Below are 27267 nucleotides of genomic sequence, written 5' to 3'. Positions count from 1 at the left end.
CTTTTTGATGCCTCTCTTTCTTCAGGGGTGGGCTGGAGCCTTGGGGGCTGGGGCAGAGGAGAAAGAGTCCTGGGGAGGGAGGAAGTGGATCTCTTAGAGAGGCCCTACTTACAGATTTAGAATCCAGATGCCAGACAGGGGGCTAATTCAGAGGGGACATGTCTGGGGACCAGGCAGCTTAAGGTGAGGACAGAGACTCAAAGAGATGGGGACATTCCAAGCTTGCCCCTGGGGGGCTATGCTCAGGGGTATGTTCTCAGGGTAGCTGCTGAGGGTTCCTTGTGCTGCTCTCCTGGGTCCTTCTGTCTGTCTGTCATACATCTGCATTCACAGCTTGCTGGAAGTAACATGGCACGTAGAAAAGCTTATTCTATGCTGGACTCTGGTCCCTGCCCCTAATGAGCTACTGACCTATTAACAGCACTCACTGGACTCAGTTCCCTCATCTACAAGAGGAATTAACCTGCATTACAACTAAGGTTCTTTTGGCTGGGCTATCCTGTGCCCCGAGGGTCCTCTCCATGTCTGAACTCTATACAACCACCCTGAAAAGCCATGCCATATCTGTGTGCATGTGTGTGTGTGTGTGTGTGTGTGTACACGTGTGTACGCAAGGAGGTCATTCTGTGGTGTTGCTTTTTGATGCCTCTCTTTCTTCGATACAACCACCCTGAAAAGCCATGCCATATCTGTGTGCATGTGTGTGTGTGTGTGTGTGTGTACACGTGTGTACGCAAGGAGGTCATTCTGTGGTGTTGCTTTTTGATGCCTCTCTTTCTTCAGGGGTGGGCTGGAGCCTTGGGGGCTGGGGCAGAGGAGAAAGAGTCCTGGGGAGGGAGGAAGTGGATCTCTTAGAGAGGCCCTACTTACAGATTTAGAATCCAGATGCCAGACAGGGGGCTAATTCAGAGGGGACATGTCTGGGGACCAGGCAGCTTAAGGTGAGGACAGAGACTCAAAGAGATGGGGACATTCCAAGCTTGCCCCTGGGGGGCTATGCTCAGGGGTATGTTCTCAGGGTAGCTGCTGAGGGTTCCTTGTGCTGCTCTCCTGGGTCCTTCTGTCTGTCTGTCATACATCTGCATTCACAGCTTGCTGGAAGTAACATGGCACGTAGAAAAGCTTATTCTATGCTGGACTCTGGTCCCTGCCCCTAATGAGCTACTGACCTATTAACAGCACTCACTGGACTCAGTTCCCTCATCTACAAGAGGAATTAACCTGCATTACAACTAAGGTTCTTTTGGCTGGGCTATCCTGTGCCCCGAGGGTCCTCTCCATGTCTGAACTCTGTGTGTGTGTGTGTGTGCGTGTGTGTGCGTGTGTGTGTGTGTGTGTGTGTGTGTGTGTGTGTGTGTGTGAGAGAGAGAGAGAGAGAGCGGTTGGGGTGAATACACAGATACACAGAATCTGTTTTGCATTATCTTGCCACGGCAGCTGTTCCAGACTGAAGGTGTATATGTGTGTTAGGGGTGGGAGAAGGCAGGGAGTGCCAGGAGCCCTCAAAACCTAGACTGAACTTGAATTTAGAAGTTGGCTTATGAGAACCAGTTTCATACCTAGATTTCTGAGGTGAGGAGGAGAATGGGGGAGATCAAAACCATCGATGAGCCAAGTTTAGGCCAGTTGAGGGTGTGGTTTTGCCTCTGGACACTCCAGTCTGGGGATGTGGATGCCAGATGAAGAATCCAGTATTTCTACAGCCTAGGGGCTGGGTGGGATCCCATGTTTAAGTCACCTGCAGGAGCCTCCTAGCACGGCCTCTGCTCACTGCTCCACCCTAGCCTCAGTTTCCCCATCCATAACCCTTATGGACTGGATTTAAATTCCTCCAAGGACGCTTCTGGCTTTAAATTCTAGAATGAGGAAAGTAGAGGAGGGTTGGAGTGTTGCTTGTGGGGAAAGCAAGACACACAAAAGAGAGCTGTTTCCTTGATGTGTCCCTATGCCTCAGCTTTCTCATCTTTTTAGTGGGAATAATAGCCCTGCTCAGTGGGACTGTTGTGAAAACGAATGAGATCAAGCATACTGGTAGCATTGTACCTAGCACAGAGTAGCTGCCCCAAAGATGCTACCAGTTGCTCTTTGTCACACAAGATTGTCATGTGACAGCTGTTATTGTTAATTACCCCAACCATCAATGGAAGAGCAGAGGACAAGCTCCCCTACCCCACACTGTCGCTGCCTGCTTCCCTGGCTACACTCACCTGTTGTTTCTCCCACCCCCCCAACAGGGACAGGTGATGTGGATGAGTGCTCGGAGGGCACAGATGACTGCCACATTGACGCCATCTGCCAGAACACACCCAAGTCCTACAAGTGCCTCTGCAAGCCAGGCTATAAGGGGGAAGGGAGGCAGTGTGAAGGTGAGTCCAGTCCTGCCCTTTTAGCCACACCCTGTGGCTGCTGGGGGCCCTGCAGGTGGCCGATGCGCCACCATTTAATGCCAGGCAGGGCTCAGCTGCCAGCCGCACAGTGAGGGGGGCTGACAGCACAATCTTCTCTCACCCTAGGGAGGGAGGTTGCAGGCTTTCTGGGAACATGAGATGCTTCCCTGGAGAGTGGAAGCTGGTGTCATGGGTGCCTGACTCACCCAGGTTTGCAACATTTTGTTTTTTAAAGACATTGAGATGAAGCACTGAATGATATATTTGTGCATCTGTCCCTTACTGGATATATGGGGGAGTAAAGGCCTGGGGTGGGTCCCTCCCCACAGGTCCCTAACTTTAAACACAATACCACCAGTGTGGTCTGTAGCTTCCCACAAAGGACCTGCTCAGTAGCTGGCCATGGTCACAGGAGACATGAGGCTGGCTCAGGTCTTCTGTCTCAAGCTCCAGAGCTTGGACAGGGTGGTGGATTGGTACCATCTCTCTGTCCAGCCTTTCTTCCCTGCACCTGGGGTGGTGGTTTGTCCACCTGGCTTTAGAAACTGCCTCCCTGGCAGGCTGGAAGTCAGAGAGAAATGAGCAGTCTTGGCTGTGTTCTGGACTCTCCAAGCCAGAGGGAACCATTGAGAGCATTTGTCCATGAGGGTCTTTTCAGTCATCCTGACCCCATGGGTCTGGGGCAGGGCCCAACCTCAGGGGGCTGGAAATAACTCCCTCCATGATTGATGTGCACCCCTGGATGGAGCCACTGATCCAAATCTTCTCCATCCACTCCTATTGTATAGAAGAGGAAAAATGAAGCTCAGAGAGTAGAAGCACCTTTTTAAGGTCCCCAGTTTTGTGACATATTGAGGACTGAAACCCAGGTCTTCCAATTCCCACTTAGTGACTCTCTAGCTTCTCCTTTTCTTCTCCCTGAGCCCTGCCAGCTTAATTTTTTGAAGCATGAGAGCAACTTGGAGAGCACTTGTGAGAACAAGATGGGGGTACCTGGTCTTTCTGTCAACAGGCCTAGCATTTTATAGGAGGTGCAGCCATACCTCCTTGGGATGCTGGCACTGTAAATCCATCTCATTTATTGAGCATCTACTCAAGGCTGAGTGCTGGGCAGATGACATCATCCTGGATCATGCCTGGTTTGGTCATATCCCTGGCTTGCTGGAGGCCCAGAATCTGGATAGGGGCACTGGCACCTACCACAGACCTCTGGAAGGAGGACGGGCTGGAGGCAGATAGAGCAGGTCATGAATGAAAGGCCGGGTGGGACAGCCTCCCCAGCTGCTGGAGGGTTTGGAGGATAGTTCAGTGGTTCAAGTGGCACATGCAAGGCTGTGTGTGACAGCTTTCTGACCCTCTGCTCTGCCCTCCAGACCAGTGCCCTGGACAGGGAGGGCCATAGGCAACCCCCATCTCTGCTGGTTTAAGCCACTGACCGGGCCTTTTCCTCCCCGAGCCCAGCACCATAGGTCCTCTCCCACTGTCTCTGCCCAGGAGGCCCATGCTTTGTCTCCTACCTGCTTCCTGAAGACATTCAGAGTCCAGCTTTAACTCCCCATTTTGCTTGAGCCCTGGTTTAGCAGTCAGACTCTTGTCCCAAGCCCAGCTCTGCCACTTGCTGGCTCTGTGGGCCTCATGTCCTCACCTGCTAGAGAGGGAAATCATTTTTCCCTCCTGAGTGTAAGGATGAGAGAGGAGGAGACTTGTGAATCAGCACATGTTGAGTTGCCACATTAACAATACATAGAATGACTATTGGGAACCAGGGGGAGGACACTGTGTGGTCACTTGCTCCCTAAATCCCCTGTGAGTGAGTGCTGGCAGGGGTTCTGAGGACCTAAGTGGACCTTGTCCCACTTGCACTCAGGTTTTCTCACTCTTGGGACCCACCCACAGTCATCGATCAGAATTGACACAAGCCTGCCAGAGTGTTCACCCAAGGACCATCAAATCCCCCACTGGCTTCCCTGTGAGGACTTGGGACTTTGAAAAGTAGAAGGGCTGGCAAGCCACATGCAGGGGAGCTTGGAAACCATGCAGATGTTCACTTCCTTGGCTTACAGATGGAGAAATGGAGGTCTGAGAGGGGAAGGGTCTTGCCTGAGTTGCAACTAGAACCGAGGTTTGGTGGACCCATTTCTCCCCACTATTTCTGCAGGTGGTTATCGCTATCTGTGGCTTTCTGTTTCAAGAGGAGGGAATGAACAGTCCATATTCAGTTGAGCATAGTGGTTAAAAAATGAACTTTGGAGCCAGAGCTTCTTGGGTTCAAATTCTGCCAGGGCACGTTACTTAACCTCTATTTGTTTATCTGTAAAATGGACATACTACAAGTACCTACTTCGTACCATTAGTGTGCAAATTAAATGAGTTAATATATTTAAAGCATTTAAACATAGCTGGCACATAAGTGTACTATATAAGCATTAGCTGCTGTTACTGTGATGGTGATGATGATGGCAATGTTGATGGTGCTGATGACAATGGTAATGATGATGGTGACGATGGTGGTGACAATGCTGATGATGATATTGTTGATAATCACTGTCATCATCATGTGGACATTCATGATCATAATTTTCTTCAAAATGTGAAAAGGGGCGAAGCTTTGTCTTTTTCCAACAATTCCCAGGATCTGAAATCCTTGGAAAATGGGGTATTCTGGTTCATTGACTATACCTATAAATCATACGCATACATCCATATCCCCACATGACATACGCGTACATGTGTCATTCACCGATGACCATTTACCAAGAATGTACAATAAAAAATACATGGGAGGCTTTCCTGTGGTTCTACTAAACCCACTTCAGGGATGGCAAACATGCTGTCTGTCACCTTCTCTTCCACAGCAGACATCAGTAATCAATCACTGTACCCTCCAGACAGTCATTTCCATGGTAGATGAAACCTGTTTTCCCTCACTGGGCTCCTGCATCTGCAGGTCCTGAGCTGGTGTGAGGTGCTACAGAGGTCGGGGTTGCAGTTTTGGGGGAAATGAGTACCCTGTCCTACAGATCTCATAGACTTTGCTATTTCCTGTGGTAAACACAGAGGATGGATTCTCTGCAAAGCATGTCTGAGAGCGTAGCTTCCACAGTCTCCCCAGTTCTTCATGAGAAGTGGGCCCAGGTTGTGGGTAGCCCTATGTGGGGCTGATCGAGCCTCTTATGTCCTCAATTGTGCACCCTGGAACTTCTGCTGCTTGTGAAATCCTCTTTAGTAAACCCAGCACTGGAAGATGCCTGCCCCCCATTCTGAGGACAGTTTCTTACTACACCTTCAAAGTCATCTTGCTGAGTGGCCAGTGTACATGTGATATTAATGTGGCCTCCACGTGAGCAGCCACATTGCAGATGTGTCCAGAGAGCAGTCAGGGGGCCCAGGTGGTCAGTGTAACACTGGCAGGGGCTTGCTGCAGCCAGAATGAGGTGCCTCAGACAGCTGGGAAAGGCTGAGCAAGGCTGAGAATAAATCAGGGTTCCCTGAATGATTCGCATCTTGATGGAATCTGAAGCAACTTGAGTTAAACACATGGATGTGTAAAGTTAGAAGAAACTTTAAGGGCATCCTGGGCAGCACCTGTGTTTTACAGGTGACCACCCCCGCTCCTGTCCTCCCAGACCTGCACCCTCCATTGTAACCCACCTCACATTGCATTTATGTTTTCTCACGTCTCCTCCTGGAATGTGGGCTCCTCAAGAACAGGTCTCTGGCCTGTTCAGCTTCCATCCCTGATACCCAGCACTGGGCCTGGCACAGGTCACAGAAGGCATTTGTTGGATGAAAGGGAGGGTGGATGGTCCCAAGAGTCACCTCCTCCAGGAAGCCTTCCCTGGTTCCCCAGACAGAGCTATCACCTGTGAACCTCTCTCCTCAGAGCTCCTGTCATACTAAGTTGTGATGACCTGCATGACTTCACTCATGGCTGGGCCCAGAGCTGGTGTCGGTAGATAGTGGATGACCATTATCAATCCTGGGGTACCAGGAAAGGCCTCCCAGAACCTCACAAAGTCTGAAGGTTTTACAGATGGCAAAGCTGAGGCCCGAGAGGGGAGGGGACCCATTTAAGGATATCTGGTATGGACCGGTGTCACAGTTAGCCTGGGGAAAGTGGGCCCAGAGAGGTCAGTCTCTAGCAAGGTTGTCCAGCGGAGAGGCAGCAGAGCCTGGATTCCAACCCCAGTCAGCCATGGGGTTCCCGGCAGCCTGTCTGAAAGCATGAGGAAGGCTCCCTTAGCTATGGAGTGATAGAGAGGGCTGCGGAGACCTTTTCCTCCTTTAGCGCCCCCCACTGCCTTGCTGCTACCAGCACGTCTGAAAGAGCCGCAGCAAATGTGAGGGGCTGAGAGCACACCACCCTTCCTGTAACTGCGAGGTGACACCACTCGGGCTTAGCCCAGCTCTCAGCTCAACCACTTTGATTACTGTTATTTTTTATCTTTTCCTCCCTACCCACACTCCAGCATCACTGTCTTTCTTTTGTTCTTCAAACTTGCCAGCTCCTTTCTACCTTGGGGCCTTTGCACATTCCGTTTCCCAATCCCTCTTCACTTAGCAAGGCCGAGGCATACCCAGCTCACCCAGCCCCTTGGGCATGGGGCTTTTGGAAGCCGCCAGGACAGGCTCTGCGCTGGCCTGGTCTGAATTAGCCAGGCCTGTTTATGCTCATTCCGTCGAGGGGGGCAGGCTGGGGGCGATGAGGGAGCATTTCATCCCCTTTAAATGCTTCAACTCATTTAATCTTAATTGCCTTGTTTTCATAGACATTTGCTAAGGAAAAGGACCAAATTATGGCTTGAATTGGGTCTTACTAATCTTAATTAAAAGCTCTCGTTTATAATCAGGACCAGGCCCCAAACGAGGAGCAAACCGCCCTCAAATGGCTTGTTTAAATAACTAAGACCCTCTTGATAATCACTGTTTAGTCTGAACCCACAGCGCACATCACCCCTTCTCTGTGTACTTAATTTTTTAGACCATTTATTCAAGTGGTTTATTCCACTTGCAAGTTCCAACTCCAGCCTTTTCCAAAATGCTATAATTAAAACTCTTGGGGGAAATAATTTTTTGTTTTGGCCACAGTATATCAAATATATTACTATTTTCCTTTTTTGTGTGAAAAGGAAAAAAATGACAACCTTATGGCCATCAGAGATCACAAAATTAGCATGTATGTAATGAATGTAAACAGTCACTTCCTGAATTTTATATCCCCGGGGTCTACTTGTCAATCACTGAAGTTAGGTAGATTACAGAGCATGTTATTAAAGTGTTTTAACAAAACTCCTAATAACATACCCAGTGATCCATTTAGTTTAACATCAGAAAAAAATCTTAAAACCAATTGGCCTTCTTAGGGAATAATGTCCTTGACCTTATTAAATCATTTTCATCGTCATTATTGCACACTTTATTGAAACTCCAGATAAAATTCTGCTTTTTGGGAGGCCAGGAAAGGCAGTAGGAGGTAGGGTTGGAGGAGGAAAAGGGGAGGAGGGCAAATTCTTCTCTTCCAAGTCTTAAAACTTGCAATTATGCATGCTAACGTGTGTTCTGCTGAAGATGAAAGCGCTCAAGTCCAGCAGAGCAGCGGGCAGGAAGAAATTGGATGTGACTTAAAATTCCAGGTTGTTGTCAATTAGCAATTAGGCTGCACTGCTTGCAACGAGTCCCAGCTCAGCTGCAGAGTTTAGGCCTCTTGGTGAATTCTTGGAGCCCATGTCCATTTTTAGAAGGTAAAATAAAGCTCATGCTGTTGGCATTTCAGCATTGGAGGCAAGTTTGCCTTTCTGAGCCTCAATTTGACCATCTGTAAAATGTGTGTGCTGGACTGGATTCAGTTAAGTATCAAGCGGGTTCACTGAGCACCTACTCTGTGCCAGGTTTGGTGCTGGGGCCGAGACATGTTTCCTGCCCTTGAAGACCTTGCTGGTTAGTAGGAGAGACAGATTGGGGAAGACATGTTCATTACAGGGTGTAGAAAGTGCAGCAATGGAAATACAGACAAGACTCAGTGGGGGTGAAGAAGAGAGATTGCTTGTCTGCCTGAAGAAGGGAAGAAATTGGGGAGGGCTCCATGGAGGAGGTGTCGTCTGGGCCAGGTTAGAAAAGCAGGGCAGAAGCAGGTCTCTGACATTCCTTCCTGCTCTGATGGTCAATAGAAACATTTGTAGCGTGGATTCAGATGCCTGTGTTTCGGTCCTTGCTGACCCAGTAAGTCCAGCGAGTGACTTAACCATCTTGAGCCCTGGTTTGTCACCCATCGAATAGTAGCAACAACACCTGTGTTATGGAATGTGCATCTGAGTAGACATTTGAGGAGGGAAAGGAGCTTCACTGTCGGTGAGAAGATGTTGAAGTCAGCATCGGTGCTGCATGTTGGGCTTTTATTTCTCTAAACCCCATTTCTCCCAGGGTTAGGGGTCTCTGCTCCAATCTTCCTCCTGCCCCCCATCTCCGAGCTCCCCGGGCAGCAGCCCCTCTCTGCCCCCTTCCTCAGGCCCTCTTGCCTCCTCCTGGCCGCTTCTTATTGCAGTGGCTGTATTTGTTTTTCCATCAGAGGAATGCTAACCAGAAAAAAACCATTATTTCTAAGAAAATAAACTATGGACTTGTTGGCCTTTGAATGCTACTGAAATGGATGACGGCCCTCCCCAAAGGCCTTGAGACTACGAGGGCTGGGGCTTGTGTGTGCCAGCAAGGTCAGGGGCTTCAGAGGGTGCTCTGAGGGGGTCCTCCAGATGGGCCAGGGCTGCCCCTGGAAGGAGAGAGTTTAAAAGCCCAGCTGGCTGGCTAGGACTTCTGGCCTGGGCTAATAACAGCTGCTGGTATTCATCACTCCTCTCTCCCTCGGGGTCTCTAAGATTCACCCCTCTCTCCAGGAGCTCCCATACCCTCTGTCTGGGCCTACTTTCCATTATGTCAAGGGGAGTAGAGCTGGGAATGGGTCTGTGGGGACCTGGATTCCAGCCCTGCGTGACTTGGGGCAGGTTCGTGGACCTCTCGGGCCTTAGTGTGCTGACTGCAAAGTTCAGGGGTAGGGGGAGGTCGGCAGTAGATCCCAGACCCCTCGGACTCCCGTTGTGGGCAGCTCCTTCCTCAGGCACTCCTGGCTTTGGTGGCGCCCAGCGTTGGCTGTCTATGGGGGTGGTGGGTGGGCTTCTGCTGGGCTTAGCCGCCTGTACCTTCCAACTGCCAGCACTGTGGGCAAACATGGGCATGAGGTGTGTTCATCTGGATCTGGGTCATTTTCCCCCTCTAAGTTGGCAGCTCCTTGTGGCCAGAGTCCAGGCTGACAACAAGGGGCTTGTCCTGGGGAAAGTGTTGGCACAGAAGGGAAGTTGGCAGAGAGGTGACTTGATCTTCAGCGAGGACTGTGGGCCTTGGACCCTGGTTCACTGAGATGTGGGACTTCTCTGGACAATCGTTTCAAGGCTAGGAGGGCAGAGTCTGGAACCAGCCTGCTGGTGCATGAATTGTACCTTTGCCACTTATTAGCTGGGTGATCTTGGGACAGACTCTTGAGCTCTCTGAGCCTCACTTTCTTTTTGTTTGAGATAAGGGAAGTGAAGACCTTCCTACCTGGGCTATAGTGAGGGTTAAGCCACTTGCCATTAAGATGGTGTCTGGTGTGAAGTTGCCACTGCTGGTATTTTTATTACTATTGGAGAGAAACTCCACTGGGGGATTTGGAGAGAAAGAGAATGAAATGGAACTGCAACAGGCCAGCAGGTCCTGCCAGCTGCAGATCCCATGGGTGGCCCGCGAGGTTAGGGCAGGAAGCCTGAGCTGGCAGTCCTGAGTTCAAGCTGCTTTCAGCACCTTTCTTGCTGATGAGATTAGTCCCTCAGTTCTCCTCTTTGAGCCTCAGTTTCCCCTTTATAAAATCCAGGGCAGTGTATCAGAGGAGCCCTAGGATCCTGGCTTGCCAATTCTAAGTGGCAGCTCAGACTTTCTGACAACTTTGTGTTTCCAATTTGCTTCCCGTTGAGTTCAGAGGTGGTTGGGCCTGTGCAGCAGCCCTTTAGATCCTGCAGTCTGGGGGTCTAGGGTATCTCCCCTGCCTTTCCCTAAGGGGACAGGAGAATGACCGTGTCTGTAATTGGCAGGAAGGAGCAATAAGGACTTAGACTCAGACTCATGCCCGGCAGGACCCCCGAGATCCTCCTCACTTCCATCTCAGACCAGATTGCTTCAACGTCCATTAATCCTAATGCCAGAGCCCAGGAACAGCCCACAGTGAAGGGTTCAGGGTGTCTTTGAAGGAGAAAGGAAATGATTAACTGGTCCTTATCCTATTGGTTTGGCAGGGAAATCCTCCCTGGTTCTTGGGAGCTAGGACACTACCATGAACCCAGGCTGGACAGCTGGCATTTGAGGTCAGTTCAAAGTGAGCATCTTTCTCATTTACCTGCATCCAGGCAGAGCCCTGGAGACCCACCTAGCCCAGTGGATAAGAGCACCAAGAACATTAACTTTTTTGGGGGGAGGTTGTTTTTTTACTTTTTAAATAACTTTATTGAGTTATAATTCATATACCATACAACTCGCCCACTTAAAGTATACAATTCAGTGCCTTTTAGTATATTCACAGAGTTTTTCACACCTTACCATAATCAATTTTAGAATTTTTTCTTGACCCCCAAAAGAAACTGCATACTTCTTAACCATCACCCACCCCCCACAGGCCTTCAACCCCTCCAGCCCTAGAAAACCACTAATCTGCTATCTGTCTTATAGATTTGCTTTCTTTAAAGGCTTCATGTACATGAAATCATACAATATATAGTCCTTTTTGACTGAGACAGTATTAACTTTGAAATCAGGTGGCCTGGCTCGATTCCTGGCTCCCTTGCATTAGCTGTGTGACCTTGGGCAGGGCAGACAACATCTTTCAGACTCGGTTTCCCTTGCTGGAAAATAAAGATGTTGGTACACACCTCTTAGGAAAGTCGTATGTCCAGGGCCTGCATACTGCTTTACACATCATAAGGGTCAGGGAGGCTATGATCATGATGATCATTCATTCGTTCAACGTTCAGCAGACTTTTGTTGAACACACTCAGCTAGGTTCTGAGGCTTAAACCAAACAGGACACAGTTCTTGTCCCCATGGACTTGGAGCATAGAAGGACACATACATAAGCGGGAGTGATGATAGTGTTTGTTCAGGGGGCTGTGGAGCCCAGAGCAGGAGCAGGGGTGGTGTCTGCCAGGAGATGAGCAAAGGCGTCAGGGAGCAGGTGATGCTGGGCTCACTGTGCAGAGGTGAGTCAGTGTTTGTGAGGGAGCAGGAGCTCCAGGCAGAGGGAAGAGCATGAGCAAAACTGTGGAGGCCTGAAGCCACATCAGGAACTGGGAGAGGTCACCAGGCAGCTCAAACCCCATGGTTTTCATGGATCACAGAGTATGTGGAGAGGAGGGAACCTTCCCACCCTCTGGCTGAGCCACGGTCATTGTGTGCAGTTAGGAATGAAAAAGTATATAGATTTGTGTTGGTTTTGCACAACCTTTGACCTTTCCCGTAATTAACTGCTGGGCCCACTTCTGGCATTGTCTCAGCAGAAGGGAAACCTGATCGATGGATGCCAGGGGTCTGCGGAGAGCAGGTCTCATTACTCAGTCATTACAAACCCAGAGCTTAACCCTGCGCCACCGGAGACAGGGGGCTTAATCCTTCCTGCTAGGCAGCCCAAGAAACTACCTTCCCGTGAGCGTAATTAGCCAACAAACCGGATTAAGATTTATTCATCAATAAGGACTCAACTTCCTAAGCCATACATCTCTCCTAGAATGGTTGCCTGATCTAAGGAGTGCATGGTTTTTCCTAAAGCTCCCAGACAAAGGAGAGGACGTGCTAGCGCCCAGCCAGGGAAGGGGTCTTTGTTAGAGCATTTGGTCTCTGCTGTCTGTGAGGAATGTCTAGAAAAAAATGCCAATTTCAGGGGGAAATGAGAAGACATTTTCAGTAATGATCTCTGAGAGTGGAGAGTCTGGTGCTTTAAAAATCCCTATTTTGAGAAGGTTTCCAGTCCTGATTTTCAGGAAAATGCCCTAAAATAGTATTAAAATGAGAAAGCACTCTGATTCATTACAATAGAATCTTTTAGAAGCTAGGCACCACAGAATAAATTACATATTTTATGGGGCAATGAGAATCAATTTTGAATTAAATGAAAAAAAAAAAATTCATCCTACTTGGGTTCCAAACCAATGTTGTTGGCACATAACCACAGCTATGGGATTGTGTGTGTGCACATGCCATTTTAATATACAAAAAGTAGAACTGTGACCTTTCAAAAATCCCATAATGAGCAGTTCCCCATACTGTTTTTCTCTGCTCTATTGGATACTTGGAGCTGTCTTCTGTTGATAATTGAGTTTTCATTAAAAAGAATTCCAAGCTGGGGAAGGAACAGGGATGCCTGGAATGAGTTGTTGGACTTCTCATCTTCAGTGTTTAGAGCTCTGAAAGCTGGTCAGATCGTTTGTCCTGCCCACTTTCTCTGTTCATATGAACCATCCCTGTCACCACCCCTCAACTATCACCATCCCTCAATCTCAAGGGTAGGTACCGACTTTGGGAAAAAAAATGCACATGACATCTCTTCCCCACCTTTCTCCTTAATGACTTTTTGAAGCATGAAACACTTTTAAAAATTATTTATCTCATGTACCCTGAGAATGTGGCTCCAACAAGCAAGAATAGAGCCCGCATTTGAATGCAGCCACTAGCTGGGAGCCTGGAGACAAGGTGTTTGGATAGAAGGGTGGGTGTTTGGATCAATGAGTAGTATATGGATGGGTGGTGGGCATTTGCATGGATGGATGTTTAGGTGAAAGGAAGGATGGGCATCTGGCTGAATATTTAGATGGATGGATGGATACATGCGTGCCTATTTGGGTGTATGGATGGATGTTTGGCTAAATAAATGGATGGGTGAATAGGTGATTGGATGACTAGAAAGGTGGTCGGCTGACTGGATATGTAGATGGATGGATTTGAGGAGCATATATAGATAAATGGAAGAATGGTTGGGTGGGTATTTGAATGGATAGGTTGTGGGGTGAGCAGATGGATGGAGAGTGGGTGAGTGGATGGGTATTTGTTTTTTGGGGTTTTTTTTTTTTTCCTTTTTGTCTTTTTTACTGACCGGTAATGGGATCGCAACCCTCGGTGTTGCGCCCGCACCGGGGACTGGCAACCAGATCGCAACCCTCGGTGTTGCACCCGCACCGCGCTCAGCCAGTGAGCGGGAACCGGTCTCCACATGGGATCCGAACCCTCGGCGGGAGCGCCGCCGCACTCCCAAGCGGCGCACTCTCCAGTGCACCACCGGGCCAGCCCAAGTGGATGGGTATTTGGATGAACGGATGCATGGCTGGCTGGTTATCTGGGTAAGGATAGGCATGCACACATGCATATATGCGTGGGTGGATGGATGGATGCAGCACAAGTGAAAGGATAGATGGGTGAATGGGTGTTGGGATGACTTGATAATACTTCCTTGGTACTCAGTGTAAATGCACCAAGGGTGAAACAACATGTATAAAGTACTTTGCCATGACTGGCATGTCAGGGGCACTCTAACTTATTAGAAAGGATGTGGGCTTTGTAGACTGAAAGACCTTTGTTCTGATCTTTGCCCCACCACTTACTATGTGCCTTTGAGCAATTCCCTAACCTCTCTGCACTTTAGTTTGCTCAGTCATAAAATGGAGTTAACATACCTACTCCAGACAGTTGCTGCAAGAATTAAAAGGACTGGCATATGTTTCAGGAGAAGATAGCTGCATACTACCTTTTGAGGTACAACATGAGACAGAGAGAAGATTCTTTTACCCAAGCATGAAATAAATGTCCTTTCCCCCAGTGTGATTGATCCATCCTAAGTCATGTATCCACCCAGAGACAAATAGCAGTTGCTAGTGACACATTCTGTTTGGATTAGACTGATCAGGCTCCACCCCCAGAGCTGGGACCAGACCAGCTACCCTTGAATCACCTGCTTAAAGGAAGGAAAGGAGAGCAGGAACTATTTGGAGGCTGCTGGGTCACATCAGATGAAAGGTGATACTCATGCTGACAGGTAGTAGAAATAAGTGACCTGTGGACATGTAACCATGTTGAGGGTGTATAAAAGCCATGCTTTAGTAGTCAGTTAGATGTCTAGGGAGCAGTGGAAGGACCACAATATTCACTGGGATGGGGAACCCCAGTGAGGTGCAGGTCGGTGACTTAAAGGTGGGCTATGTTGCCTTTGGAGTATCTGTGGAAAACCCAGGGAGAGAGGTGGTTGGATTTGGGGTGTCTGGGGCTCTGGAGAAAGGCTAGGGCTGCAAACAGAGGCTGGAAAGTGGTCAGTACCTCTTGGTCTTTATAAACCTATGTGCCCTTTCAATTAACATAAAATCTTACATCCTCCTTTAATGTTATTTACAATTTCTAACTGTATTAAATATCACAATTAAAAATAATTCAGGTGCATTGCAGAATTGAGTCTGCTTCCCAGCTGTTGCAGACAGCCACAGCAGGCAGGTTAGGCGAAGACTGCTGACTCTTGGGCCTTTGGAGACCAGGGCTCCTTTGTTCTTCCCTCGTCGTTGCTGGGTGGGTGGGCACCAGGAGTGGGCCACACAACCCAGACCCTGTACTCTGGTGCTTTGTTTCTGCTGTTTGCACTGGTTATCTCCTCTGCTCTGCAGCATCTCTGTTTGGCAGGTGTCTGGGCAGTGCCCAGTCACCTCCAGAGTCAGGGAGCTCACCACCTCCTGAGACAGCTTCTGCCTTCAAGGCGGGCCTTCCTACCAGTGCATGTTAATTGGTCCCCATGGCTAACCCCCACTGTGAGCAGCTCTGCCCCAAAGGCCCGACCAGTGTGAAGAGAGCATGGAGCTCAATGTCTGCCTGCAGCTGCTCCTTAGGCAGTTGAGGGAGTTGCCAGGCTTGCCTTCAGTCTCCTCTCTTCTACAGACGCCGCATCCGCTCTTCCGTAGCTAGAACCCTGCCTCAAAAATCCCTTTTCTCCCAGGTAGGGGACGGACTGCTTCTTCACGCCCGGTTGCACATAGGGCGGCACTTCTGGCTGTGTCTCAGGCAGGCGTGGCCCAGGTCCTGTGGAGGTCGGGTGGGTGAGCCCTGTGCGAGTCGGGCGTGGGCTCTCCGGTGTGGGCTCCCTTAGGCCCCTGAGCTAGGCTGCACTGGTTTGAATTCCATCTGTTCCACTTCCTAGTATATGACCTTTGGCAAGGTTGTAGCCTCTCTGCACCTCGGTCTTTTCAGTGCTTTTGTAAAATTGCAATAATGAGAATGGTGCCTACATCCCTGAGTTAGTGTGGGGACTGTGAGCAGGACTTGGGTGTAGAAGCGGCTCATTGAATGTCAACTAGGCGTGTTCCTATTATTCCCTGAAGTCTCTCAAATCTCTCTGGAACTCCAGAGCCGATAGCCCTTTGACCCCTAATGGGAAATGTTGAAAAAGACTCAGCAAAAAGGGTGACCTTTACAAAGGCCATCGACCATTGTTGAAGAGACAAAAGCCTTTGTTATAACAAGGAAGCTGGAGCAATTGAAATCGAGGCATCAGACGCTGACATGGAACTATTTGGGGGAGTTAATGGACTTGTCTGTCATTCCACACATTACACTTTTTGGTGATGTACAAAGTAAATTTTACTCGATACCCCCTGCTTCAAGACAGCCAGCTTTCAGGGATAGTAGGCAGCATTCCCACATGCTATTAGTGTTGAGAGGCTTTGGAGGGAGGCAGAGCTAGATGTGAATCTTGCCTGCTTCACTGTGGTAGGAACTGGAAGGCACCCCACACGTAGCCACCCAGCACATAGCCCTGCCCTGCAAGGTGGTGGCCAGCCTTGGTTCAGAGCCAGGATCTTCACTTTTATAGCCCTTGGGTCCCCAGTCCCCAGGAAGGACATCAGTGAATACCTCTTGGGTCATCCTTGATCAGTCAAATCCTGGTGACTTCAGTAGTGGTGGTAGAGGGGACCCCCCCCCCAAGCTCTTCCTCTGATACCTTTTGTGCCCCTCCCTCATTTTGCAGACATTGATGAGTGTGAGAATGACTACTACAACGGGGGCTGTGTCCACGAGTGCATCAACATCCCAGGGAACTACAGGTGCACCTGCTTTGATGGCTTCATGCTGGCACACGATGGCCACAACTGCCTGGGTGAGTGATGCAGCCGTGCCCTACCTTCTGGGCATAGCTTGCCTGTTTCTCAGCTCCAGCTTTCCGAATTGAGGGCTGTGGGAAGGCTTGTCTCTTTTGGCACCTTGTATTAGTTTTCTGGGCTGCCATAACAAAATGCCACAGAATGGTTGGCTTAAACAACAGAAATTTATTCTCTCAGGCTTCCGGAGGTTGAGAGTCTGAAATCAAAGTATTGGGAGGGCTGCAAGGGAGAATCTTTTCCAGGCCTCTCTCCTAGTTTCTGGTAACCTCAGATATTCCTTGGCTTGTAGATGGCATTTTTCACATTGTCTTAGCTCTATGCATGTCTGTCTGTGTGTCCGAATTTCCCTTTTTAATAAGGATACCAGTCATATTGGATTAGGACCCCTGATGACTTCATCTTAACCTGATCATCTGCAAAGACTCTGTAGTGAATTGAATTATGTCCCTCAAAACTCCCTGACGCTTGCATTGTGTCCCCCAAGTTTTATGTGTTAGAAACTTAGCCCCCACTGTGACTGTTAAGAGGGTGGGAAATCCCATTATGGTAATTGAAAGATGGAGCCTTGAAGAGGTGATTGGATTGCAGTACCATGCAGTAGTGAATGGATTAAAAATGGTGGTCAGGGGCATGGTTCTGAGGGCTTTAAAAGAAGAGGAGAGTCTGTCTCTCTCTTGCTGTCTCTCCTCTCTCTGCTTCCACCATCTTGCAATGTGAGACCCCCAGGTCACTGTTGCCACCACCAGATGGACTTTGGACTTCCCAGCCTCAGAAATTATAAGTGATAAATTTCGTTTTTCTTTATAAATCACCCAGTTCATTGTATTTTGTTATAGAACATAAAAAGGACTAATACAGACCCTATTTCCAAAAAATGTCACATTCACAAGTACTTGGGGTTAGGACTTCAACGTCTTTTGAGGGGACATAATTTAACCCATAACAGAGGTGGTTTGCAGACTGTAATAGGAGGAAGAACATCTCATGGTAGAAAGCCCAGGGCTCTCAAAGCAGACATGCCTGTGCCCCAAGCCCTCATTTGCCACCGGCTGCTGGGTAACGAGGGTCACAGCAGCTAGAGCCTATGCAGTAAGGGCGTGGACTTGGCAGGAGCTTGGCCATGTGTGGGTCTCAGTCCCTTGATGATAGAGGGAAGCTGTCAAGAGCAGCTCCCTCCCAGGGCTATAGTGAGCAGTAACTGTTGTAACGTCCAGACAGCTGAGAAGCAGGCCTGGCGCAGGGGGCTCTCAATAGCTGGCAGCTGTTCCTATCATCATGGTGTCTGAGCCTCATCTTCTCCTCTCTAAAATGAGCATGATTATGACACCTACTTTACAAAGCTGTGTTTAAGGATGAAATGACACAGTATGAAGTGAAGTGACTCGCACTTAGTAGGTGCTAAGTAGTCAACGAATGGGCATTGTTATTACTCTAGGTGACTCAGCTGCCTTTTTGTGATTGAACATTTAGATTGTTTGCTTTTTTTGTTCGTTTTTATCATCAGAATCCAGAGGTCATTCTGGGCATAAAACTTCGTCTTTTTTCCTGTTTTCCCAATTGTTCGCTTAGGAATGCTTCCCAAAAGTGGAACTACAGGGTCAAAGGATCATTTGAATTTTTTATGGCTTTCCATGCAGTGCTTTCTAAAAGGGCTCATCTTCCATTGTGCCAGCTGGTTTGTTGGTGCATGGTATAAGAAACTTGATGTCCTGGGTATTCTAGAATTTTCCTGTTAGTGGTATATTAGCCTTAGATTTCCCTACCTGTTTTTGTTTAGTGCAAATTGGATCTCAGATGAACTTGTTATGGGAAACAGATCTGTGAACATGTAATTACACCCCAAAAAAGTGCCAAAACAGAGGACTGGACAGCAGGGTATTGAAGCCCAGAGGAGGGGTGAAAGTGGGGCTGACTCCCCAGGGAGGCCTCTGAAAGGAGTTAGCATTGAGAGAGACCTCCAAAGGTTGGGGAGAAGTTTGCTGGCTCAAGAATACAGCCTGAATAGAGAACCGCAGGCAGCTCCTTGAGGCTGGACTCAAGAGGTAGACAGAGCCTTTGATTACATTGTAAAGAACTGGGACTGTACATTTATTGTGCCAGATACCAGAGTATGTATTGTCCTAGTGTTATCTCATTTAATCCTCCCAAAATGTAAGTGCTTAGCTTTCCCAGTTGTTTGCTTCTTTTCAAGATGATAGAGAGGGTCCATTTTAGTAATTGATTAGTCAGTGAAGGCAGAACTGACAGTCCCTGGGGGGCAACCATTTCAAAGCAGCAGTGTCACCCAGTGGTCAAGAGGACAGACGTGTGATTTTTGGCCAGTTGCTTCACCTCCCCGTGCCTAGGTTTCCTTACCTGTAAAGTGGAATGTGTAGTCCATATCTCATGGGGTTTTTGTGAAGGTTAAATGAGATCATAAATGTAGAGCATGTAGTAGAGTGCCTGGCACCAAACACTCAAAATGTAACTGGCATCGATCTGGTCATCAGCTTCCAGATGGGATGTTTTGATGTGAGCTGGTTTGGCATCTCCAAAACTTTGTGGGGGCCAGAGCCCTCTGTCTATACTCCCTGGGCTGGGTCTGAGACATGGGGTTCTCCTTCTAGCCACTACACTGCTATCTGTGCAGAATCACCTATTTGTAAACACCCTTGTTATTAACTATGACAGGCACACCTAGTGCCTCCAGCACCTGACACCACCAGCCTCCAGACTAATGGAGACAGTGACGTCTGTGTGGGTCTTTGTTTCAACATTGTTTTCACAATGGATTCTTTTTCTATTTGTAAACACCCTTGTTATTAACTATGACAGGCACACCTAGTGCCTCCAGCACCTGACGCCACCAGCCTCCAGACTAATGGAGACAGTGACGTCTGTGTGGGTCTTTGTTTCAACATTGTTTTCACAATGGATTCTTTTTACAGTGATTAATTTAAAAGAACTGGGTGAGACTCCCCCCTCCTCTGCCCCCCACCTCTGAGCACAGATTGCAACTTGACACAGCTCTAACTTGCACATATGGCAGCCAAGAAAAGGCTCTCTGTTGCTCTTCTGCTTTTAGCTGAGGGCAGACCCTTCCCAACAGACTTCTTTTTGTTTGGTCTTTCTCCTTCTCAAGACAAAACTCTGGGTCTAGAGAAGTCAGATGTTGGTTCTCACTGGCTGCATCCTACCCAGACTGACCTTGTGACCTTGGGCTAGTTGACTGACCTCTTAGAGCCTCAGCTCGCTCCTCCGTGAAATACCATAAGCACTAGAGTACCTGGTACAGTGTCAGGATCGTGGAGCTTGGTAAATGTTGCCTGAAACAAATAATGCTGACAGAGAAAGCTGGGCTTGGAGTTTGAAGATTTAGGCTCAACTTCTGGCACCACCTTGAGTTTTATAGTTTGGGACCAGTTCCCCAAACCCTCAACACTTTAGTTCCCCAACTATGAAACAGGTCAGAAGACCTATCTCAGAGGGTCGATGTGATGATTAAATCTGTAAGTAGATGTGTAGAGCCGTGCGTGCAGATGTAAAACTCCATGTACGTGCTGAATATTGTCATCATGTTGTAGCAGAGGCTTCAAGCTGGCAGCCCACAATCCTCACCTGGCCCACAAACATATTTGGTTTATCCCCACAGTGGTGGTGTTTATTGTTATTGAATTATTTGTCAACAGTTAAAAATTAGGGGATATCCCATAAAAATTGATATTTCCAACATCACTCCTGCTTGGCCACAGGCAGCCCGCCCCTCACATTTATGGGACTTGGGCCAGGAGTGCAAATGAAGGCACCAAGTTTTTATCCCACGTGGCTAAATATTTCAAAGTAATTATGAAGCTCCAAAACTAGAAGATACTCTCTCTTGCACATGGACAAATATTCTTTCCTAGTGACCTGGAAGGCTGGACTTGAATTTAGAATTCTAGGATTCCTTGGAGTTTTGTGCCAGAAAGTAGTAGCATGGGCAGTGCCCGCATCCCTCCTCTGGCTCCATCCACACCACAGTGAAGCAAAGGACACCCTAACCTGAATGCTCAAGCTCTGTCTTTTTGCTCAGACCTAAGTGTCATCGGTCCCTCTGAGGACTGGCAGGCTTGGGGCCATTTGGCCAGGAAATTTGTGGGTCCCAAATACCCAGGATGTGGTCTAGAATGGTGGGTATGTGTTCCAGGTGCCCATGACCCCCCTGTGGACTCCTTTCTCCATGGGGAGGGCTGTAGCCTCAGGAGAGGCAGAGCAGGAACCCCCAAAGCAAGGGTCCCAGGGCAGGGGCATCTCTTGCCCACATCTCAGTGTGGTACTGGAAGCAACTGGAGGCGCTGCACTGCAGCTGCCCTCTTTGGAGGGGGTATGTGCTCTCCTGTTTCCCACAATCCCCACCACTCCCTATTGTCACAACCAGTCAGCTTTGGTCATTTAACTACCTGCTTGGAATTGCATTTGTGCTGCCTGACACAGTTTCCAGCACAGGGCCTGCCCCCCATGGATAGTCGGTGGCTGTGAGAGGCTGACTGAGTCGTTGGAAGTTCTCTATTTTCACTGCCTTCTGCAGTCCTGACCTCACCCTACAACTCATCACCCAGAGGGGACAGTTAGGCCCATTTGCATCTCCTGTTGTTTTGTCTCCAGAAGTCTGGGTCGTGAATCTTGTCCGTTTGTAACATTCCTCTCTGAACCACCACTGAATTCCTTAGGGATGATGGCTGGGGTAAAATTCTGATCACCTTAGACATAAACAGAACAGTTTGAAAGTGTTCTTAGTTAGTTAGTTAGAAATGAAGCTGATGGCTTAAGGGTTATTTTCTTGCCTAAGTTTTCACAGTTGAACCTTTTCTTTTCTTTCGAGTAAATGAGGTTATTTTCTTGTGGAGATGGCTTGCCTGTGACTGTGTCCTGGAGGATGGCCAAATCTGTCCTCTGGGGAGAAAAACCCTCTCTCTGTTTGACATCTTTATTGAGGAATTTCTCAAATATAACAGAAAATGACACCAGAGGGAATTGAAACCATGATGAGATCTTGCTCAACCCAAAATGACTGCTTTTAGCTGTGTAATTACTTGAAATAGCAGTAGTTCTCTTTGAAAAATATTATTCCAAACTCCATGCAATTGGACAGCAGAGCCATATTTAGGCTAATAGAATAAGAATTTTTTTCATCTTAAATTAAAACCAGCAGTAGATAATTTTTTCCCATCTCCGCAAATCAAGGCTCCTTTTTCTCTAAAGCCATTAGTTCACTTAGCCAGATGTTTTCTTTGACCCCGATCTTTACCTTGACTTACTGAAAAATGTTTCCAAGTTGCTCACAGTTTGAATTTCAGACTTGCTTCTCAGCACTTTTCTCCCTTGATGAAGAGAGAAGTCATCTATAGCCAGGTTCAGCAGAAGAATTGATTTGTTAACCAGATCACTCCATTTCCATTAATATTTATTGAGCACCTACTATATGCCCAGCCCAGTGCTAGGTCGACAGTTCTACTTAGGTGAGATGAAAGAATTTTCGTTGAGTCTCTGCCATGCACCCAGAGTTGCCCAGGATGTCATGCTCCCGTTCTCTTATTAGTCCTCACAGCATCCATGGGCAGAAGCCATTAGTATACTCTGTTTACAAATGAGGAAACTGAGGTTCAGAGAGGGAAAGTGACCTACTCAAGATCATACAGTCAGTAAGTGTAGAGCTGGGACCAAAGACCATGTCTGTGATTTTGCCAGTTCAAGCCTGTAAGCCTGCCCCCACTGCCCACCCGATGCCCCACAGCACCCAGACAGCACCAGTTCTGGGAGCCCACCCCTGAACCGTGCTGGGTTCCCTCTCATAGGGTATTACCTGAGTTTGGGAGTCACTGAAGGCATTCAGAAATCCTAGCATCTGCTGGCCAGGCTGGTGGTGGCATACTAAAAAAGGGCAGAGGGCACCCCTCACTCCAGAGTTCACATCAAGGGTGCCTCCTCCCAAAGCCTGTTCTGCCACTCTGGGCCAAAGTAAGATCTTGCTGCCTTGTTTAGGTGCCTCCCACCATCTTGCTTCAGTGTCTTCTGACACCCTTGAGCTTCCCTTGGGATGTGGTCACACCCCATCTGACCATGCGGAGCCCTTCTCTTCTAGAACCCTCCTCTCATGGCTCCCGCTGCTTTCACATTAGTAGCCAGTTCGTGCACCAATTGGCTTACGGTCACACCCCATCTGACCATGCGGAGCCCTTCTCTTCTAGAACCCTCCTCTCATGGCTCCCACTGCTTTCACATTAGTAGCCAGTTCGTGCACCAATTGGCTTACGAGGCCCCTCAGGCCAGAGCCCTGCCAGTGTCTTCCCCACACCTCTCACTCTTGCCCACCTGTGCCCTCAGGCCACCTTCGTTCAACCCGTAGAGTCCTTCTACACATCTCTGCTGTTCACAAGCTGCTCCCTTGTGACCCCTCCTCCCCAACATGGGCCTGATGAGGTCCTGCTCGCCATTCAAGACCCAGCCCAATCTGCCCTTGCTCTGAGGTCCTCTGTGGCCTACAGCACATGACACACCTCCATTGTAGCTCTATGTTGGGATCCTCTGTCCTTCCCAGGAAAGCAGAATGTGTTTTGTTTATCTTTCCATCTTTCTCCCCAGAACCTAGTGCAGTATCAGGCATGTTGTAGGCATTTAATAAATATTTGTCGAATGAATGGATAAATGGATTTGTAAAAGTGCCCTCTCACCGGGCCGGCCCGGTGGCGCACTGGAGAGTGCGCCGCTTGGGAGCGCGGCTGCGCTCCCGCCAAGGGTTCAGATCCCATGTGGAGACTGGTTCCCGCTCGCTGGCTGAGCGCGGTGCGGGCGCGACACTGAGGGTTGCGATCCCATTGCCGGTCCCCAGAATGGGCACGACACGGAGGGTTGCAATCCCATTACCGGTCAGTAAAAAAGACAAAAAGGAACCGGTTCCCGCTCGCTGGCTGAGCGCGGTGCGGGCGCGACACTGAGGGTTGCGATCCCGTTGCGGGTCCCCGGTATGGGCACGACACCAAGGGTTGCAATCCCGTTACCGGTCAGTAAAAAAGACAAAAAGGAAAAAAAAAAGTGCTGTCTCACCTGAAAACCCTCTCACTCAGCAAACCTCTGCGGGCCTCATGGCAGAAATAAAGATGAATTAGACAGGGCATTTCTCACAGGGTTCCCAAGTTTGTGAGGAAGAGGGAAATATTCACAACTGTTATAAAAGGTGGAAGGACTATATTAGCAGGAATACTGAAGATTTCTACCTAATATTCATTCGTTTATTCAAAAAAATTGTCCCAAGCACCTACTCTGTGCCAGAGACTGTGCTAAACATACAGTGGTGGAAAAAAAGTGACAGCATCCCCATGTTTATGAACTGACATAGTAAAGGGAGAATGACAATAAACAAGTAAACATGTAATTCAGTAAAGTAATTTAAGTCAGGTCAGATCCACTGAAAAAATAATAAAATTAAATAATGTGATAAAAAGTGATGGGAGGAAGGGTGATAGCATTGGACAGGGTAGGACTCTGATGACTATTATTGCATAAAAAACCAACACACGTAGTGGCATAAAACACCATCTTATTCTGCTCATGGATTCTATAGGTTAGAAATTCAGACAGGGCACAGCAGGGACAGCTAGTCTGTGCTCTGTGGTGTCTGGGGCCTCAGCCAGGAAGACGTGAAGACTGGGGATGACTTGATGGCCAGGAGCTGGAACCATCTGGAAGCTTCTTTGCTCATGTCTAATGGTTAATGTTGGCTGTTGGCCAGAATACTTATGGGTAGCCTCTCTATTTGGTCTTTCCACGTGGCCCGGTGTGAGCTTCCTCATAGCATGGCAGTTGGGTCCCAAGAGAATAAGATCAAGTGCTTGGAAGTGTTACAATCTGGCCTCAGAAGTCACTTACACCAAAGTCTACCAGGGAAGGTGGTTACAAAGTTCTGCCCAGATGCAAGGGGAGGAGACATGGGAAAGGACCTCAGAGGAGGAGGAGGAAGGAGTGCCATCTGAAGATCTAGGGAAGGTCCTCCATCCAGGCAGAAGGGGGACAAGTGCAGTGGGCCTGAGATGGGGACAAACCAGGTGAGTCTGGGGACAGGTCAGTGTGGCTGCAGGTCTGGGAGTAAGGGAGAGGGACTGGAGATGAGTTAAGGAGGCAGGCAGGGGCCAGGCCATGTAGGGCCTTCTATGCACTAGAAAGGGGTTTGAATTTTACTCTAAGTTTACTGAGAAGCCATGAGACATTTTAACCAGGGATTGACATGTTCTGATTGACATTTTAATAAAAATTCTTTGTGGCTCCTAAGTAAAGAATGTGTTACAGGAAATAAGAGGCAGAGTGGCTTTGGCAGAGAGACCACTGCAGATGTTGGTGGCTCAGTTCAGGGTGACAATGATAGAGGTGATGTTTGAACTCAGAATATATTTTGAAAACAGCCAATGGGAATTGTTAATGGATTAGATGTAAGAAGTAAGGGAAAAAGAGGATCAAAACCAGCTGCTAGGTTTCTGTCTGGAGTTTCTCTGTGGCTATGCTGCTGTGTCTGCGATGGGGAAGACCTGTGGGGAGGACAAATTTTGGAGTTGGGGTGGAGAGTGTTTGGCTAAATTCTGTTTGAGATGATTCTGTTGGGGATGATAAACAGCCATGTAAAATGGAAATGGTGTACAAGTTCAGAAGTCTGTGGAGCAGTCAAACCTGGGGGAAACTGTGAGAGTTGTCAGCTTCTAGATGGCTTTGAAAGCTGAGATCGTAACATTCATTCATTTCATAAAGAATTCATGAGCACCTGCCTTGTGTCATGCCCTCAGCTAGGAGCCTGCAATTGGGAGATGGATCTTCCCTGACCTCAAGAAGCCTAGGGAATCAGCCTTGCTCTAAACCTGGGATCCATCACTTGCTCTGCAATCTTGAGCAAGTAACTTAGTTTCTCTGGGCCTGTGTTATCTTCTGTAAGGTGGGGCTGATAGCAGCATCTATCTGACAGAGAAGATACAGAGACCGAATGACATGAGCTTTGTAAGCACATACTGTGGAGCCTGATGCATAACAAGGGCTCAACAGATGTGAATCATCTGGTTATCTATTATGCCTACTGTGCAAAGTCAGAACACTTTTTAAAGACATTGGATGTATCTTTGAGCTGGCAAAGATGTAGGGGACGAGCCTGGGCCCTGGGCTGCCTGTGAAGCCCTTTGGCTGAGACCCCCTCCTCCTGTTCCATGTGGTGCTCCTGCTGCAGGAGGTGCTGCTGAGCAAGCCTTCCCATCCTCCTGCATTGGCTCTTACACTCGTCATCCATTGACATGGAGTCTTGTGACAACAGGGCTTCCAATCCCAGCTCCGCCATGTACTCATTTTGTAACCTGGGACCCATCACCTCATTTCTCAGAGTCTCGGTTTTGGCCTCTGCGAAATAGGGGTGGTCTCTATTGATGAGGATCAGATGAGTAGATGGATGTGCAGGTGACTCTCAAGGCTGCCAAGTGGAAGGAGAAGAGGAGGAGCAGGAGGGGCACCTGGGAGACTCCCAAAGAGGCCAGAGGCCAGCTGCACCTGGGAGAGAAAGTCACCCGCGGACGTCCCAGATGCTCCGCGTTGGCAGTGGTTGCAGCTCTTTCCACACTTCATCATGCTGGCTCCTCTCTGGCAGGATGAAAGGGCCTGCGCTGCTGCGGCCCTTTTGAAGGCACCCCTCTCTCATGCTAGAGGACAGCTGGAGACAATGTGTTGCTCTCTTGAACCCCTAATGAAGGCTCGAGTTGCCTCTGTTTATTTGTCTTTATACTTCAACAGCTCAAATGCATTTCTTGCTGAGAAAAAAATGCTGATCATTTTAATGTAAAACTAAACAGCTTCGGACAGTCATATACTCATTCCATAAACACCAATATTTTCTAAGATAAACTCAAGAGGTTTCTTCCTCTTCTCTTTATGCCACCTCCCACCCCCCACCTTTTCCCCATTGTTGGCCCACAGTCAGGTGATCTAAACATGGTTGGAAGGATTTGATGTCAAAGCACAAGTCAGATTCAGGTCTGCTTCTCCTCTTGGCTTCCTACAACTGCTAATCTGATGGAAATTCTTTGGCCTAAGAAAAAGAAACACACTGGACAGAGTTGTGCATCTTTACAAATGGGCTTCCTTCTTTCCCCAAACCACTACAAGAAAGGGGAGATCCTGGAACGGGGTGTCGGGAGGCAGATTGATTTAGACCCAGATTTGTTTGTGGAGTGGAGTAGCCTTTCACAGCCTCTTGCCATGGCCAGCTTGGGGATTTGGGGGTGGGAGAACAGTAGGGTGCTTCTTACAGAGGGGGCCGGGTGGGAGCTGCTGTGAAAGAGCAAGCAGTGGGCCAAGAGTCAGGCTCTTTCGGCCCCTGACTCACTGGGGGACCTTGGGAAACGCCTTGCCCCTCTGCCTCAGTTTCTCATCTTATGTGAAATAAAGGGATGGGATTCAACCAGTGGTTTTCAGATTTTGTGAGGTCTTATGTATAGCAGCAGAACTCTTTATTTCAAGCAGAATCATGCGGTAGTCATGCTGCTGTGGCTGAAGTGGGAGGCAAGACTGGCTGGGATCAGAACCCTGCTCATCACAGGGCCCGTCTCCACCCCTGCCAGGTCCCTGGAGCTCCAGGAGCACAGTTTGGATCCCCTGGCTGGGCTGCTGTGTAAGAGCCCTTCTCCCTCCAGCATCTTGTG

At 48.6% G+C, this 27267-nt stretch overlaps 1 protein-coding gene across 1 annotated transcript in view; it reads left to right on the top strand.

Annotated features, from left to right (window-relative positions):
* Positions 1 to 996: 996 nt before the first annotated feature.
* SCUBE1 (signal peptide, CUB domain, EGF-like 1) overlaps positions 997 to 27267 on the top strand; it is a 129574-nt gene continuing 103303 nt past the window's right edge. The window contains exons 1-3 of the mRNA XM_008578534.1: positions 997 to 1006; positions 2235 to 2366; positions 16453 to 16581. Of these exons, the coding sequence (XP_008576756.1) occupies positions 997 to 1006; positions 2235 to 2366; positions 16453 to 16581 (271 nt within the window). The remainder of the gene's footprint in view (positions 1007 to 2234; positions 2367 to 16452; positions 16582 to 27267) is intronic.

The sequence above is a fragment of the Galeopterus variegatus genome, unplaced genomic scaffold, assembly GCF_000696425.1.
Source record: "Galeopterus variegatus unplaced genomic scaffold, G_variegatus-3.0.2 Scaffold1710, whole genome shotgun sequence".
Taxonomy (NCBI): domain Eukaryota; kingdom Metazoa; phylum Chordata; class Mammalia; order Dermoptera; family Cynocephalidae; genus Galeopterus; species Galeopterus variegatus.
This window is presented reverse-complemented; position numbering and strand designations above follow the sequence as displayed.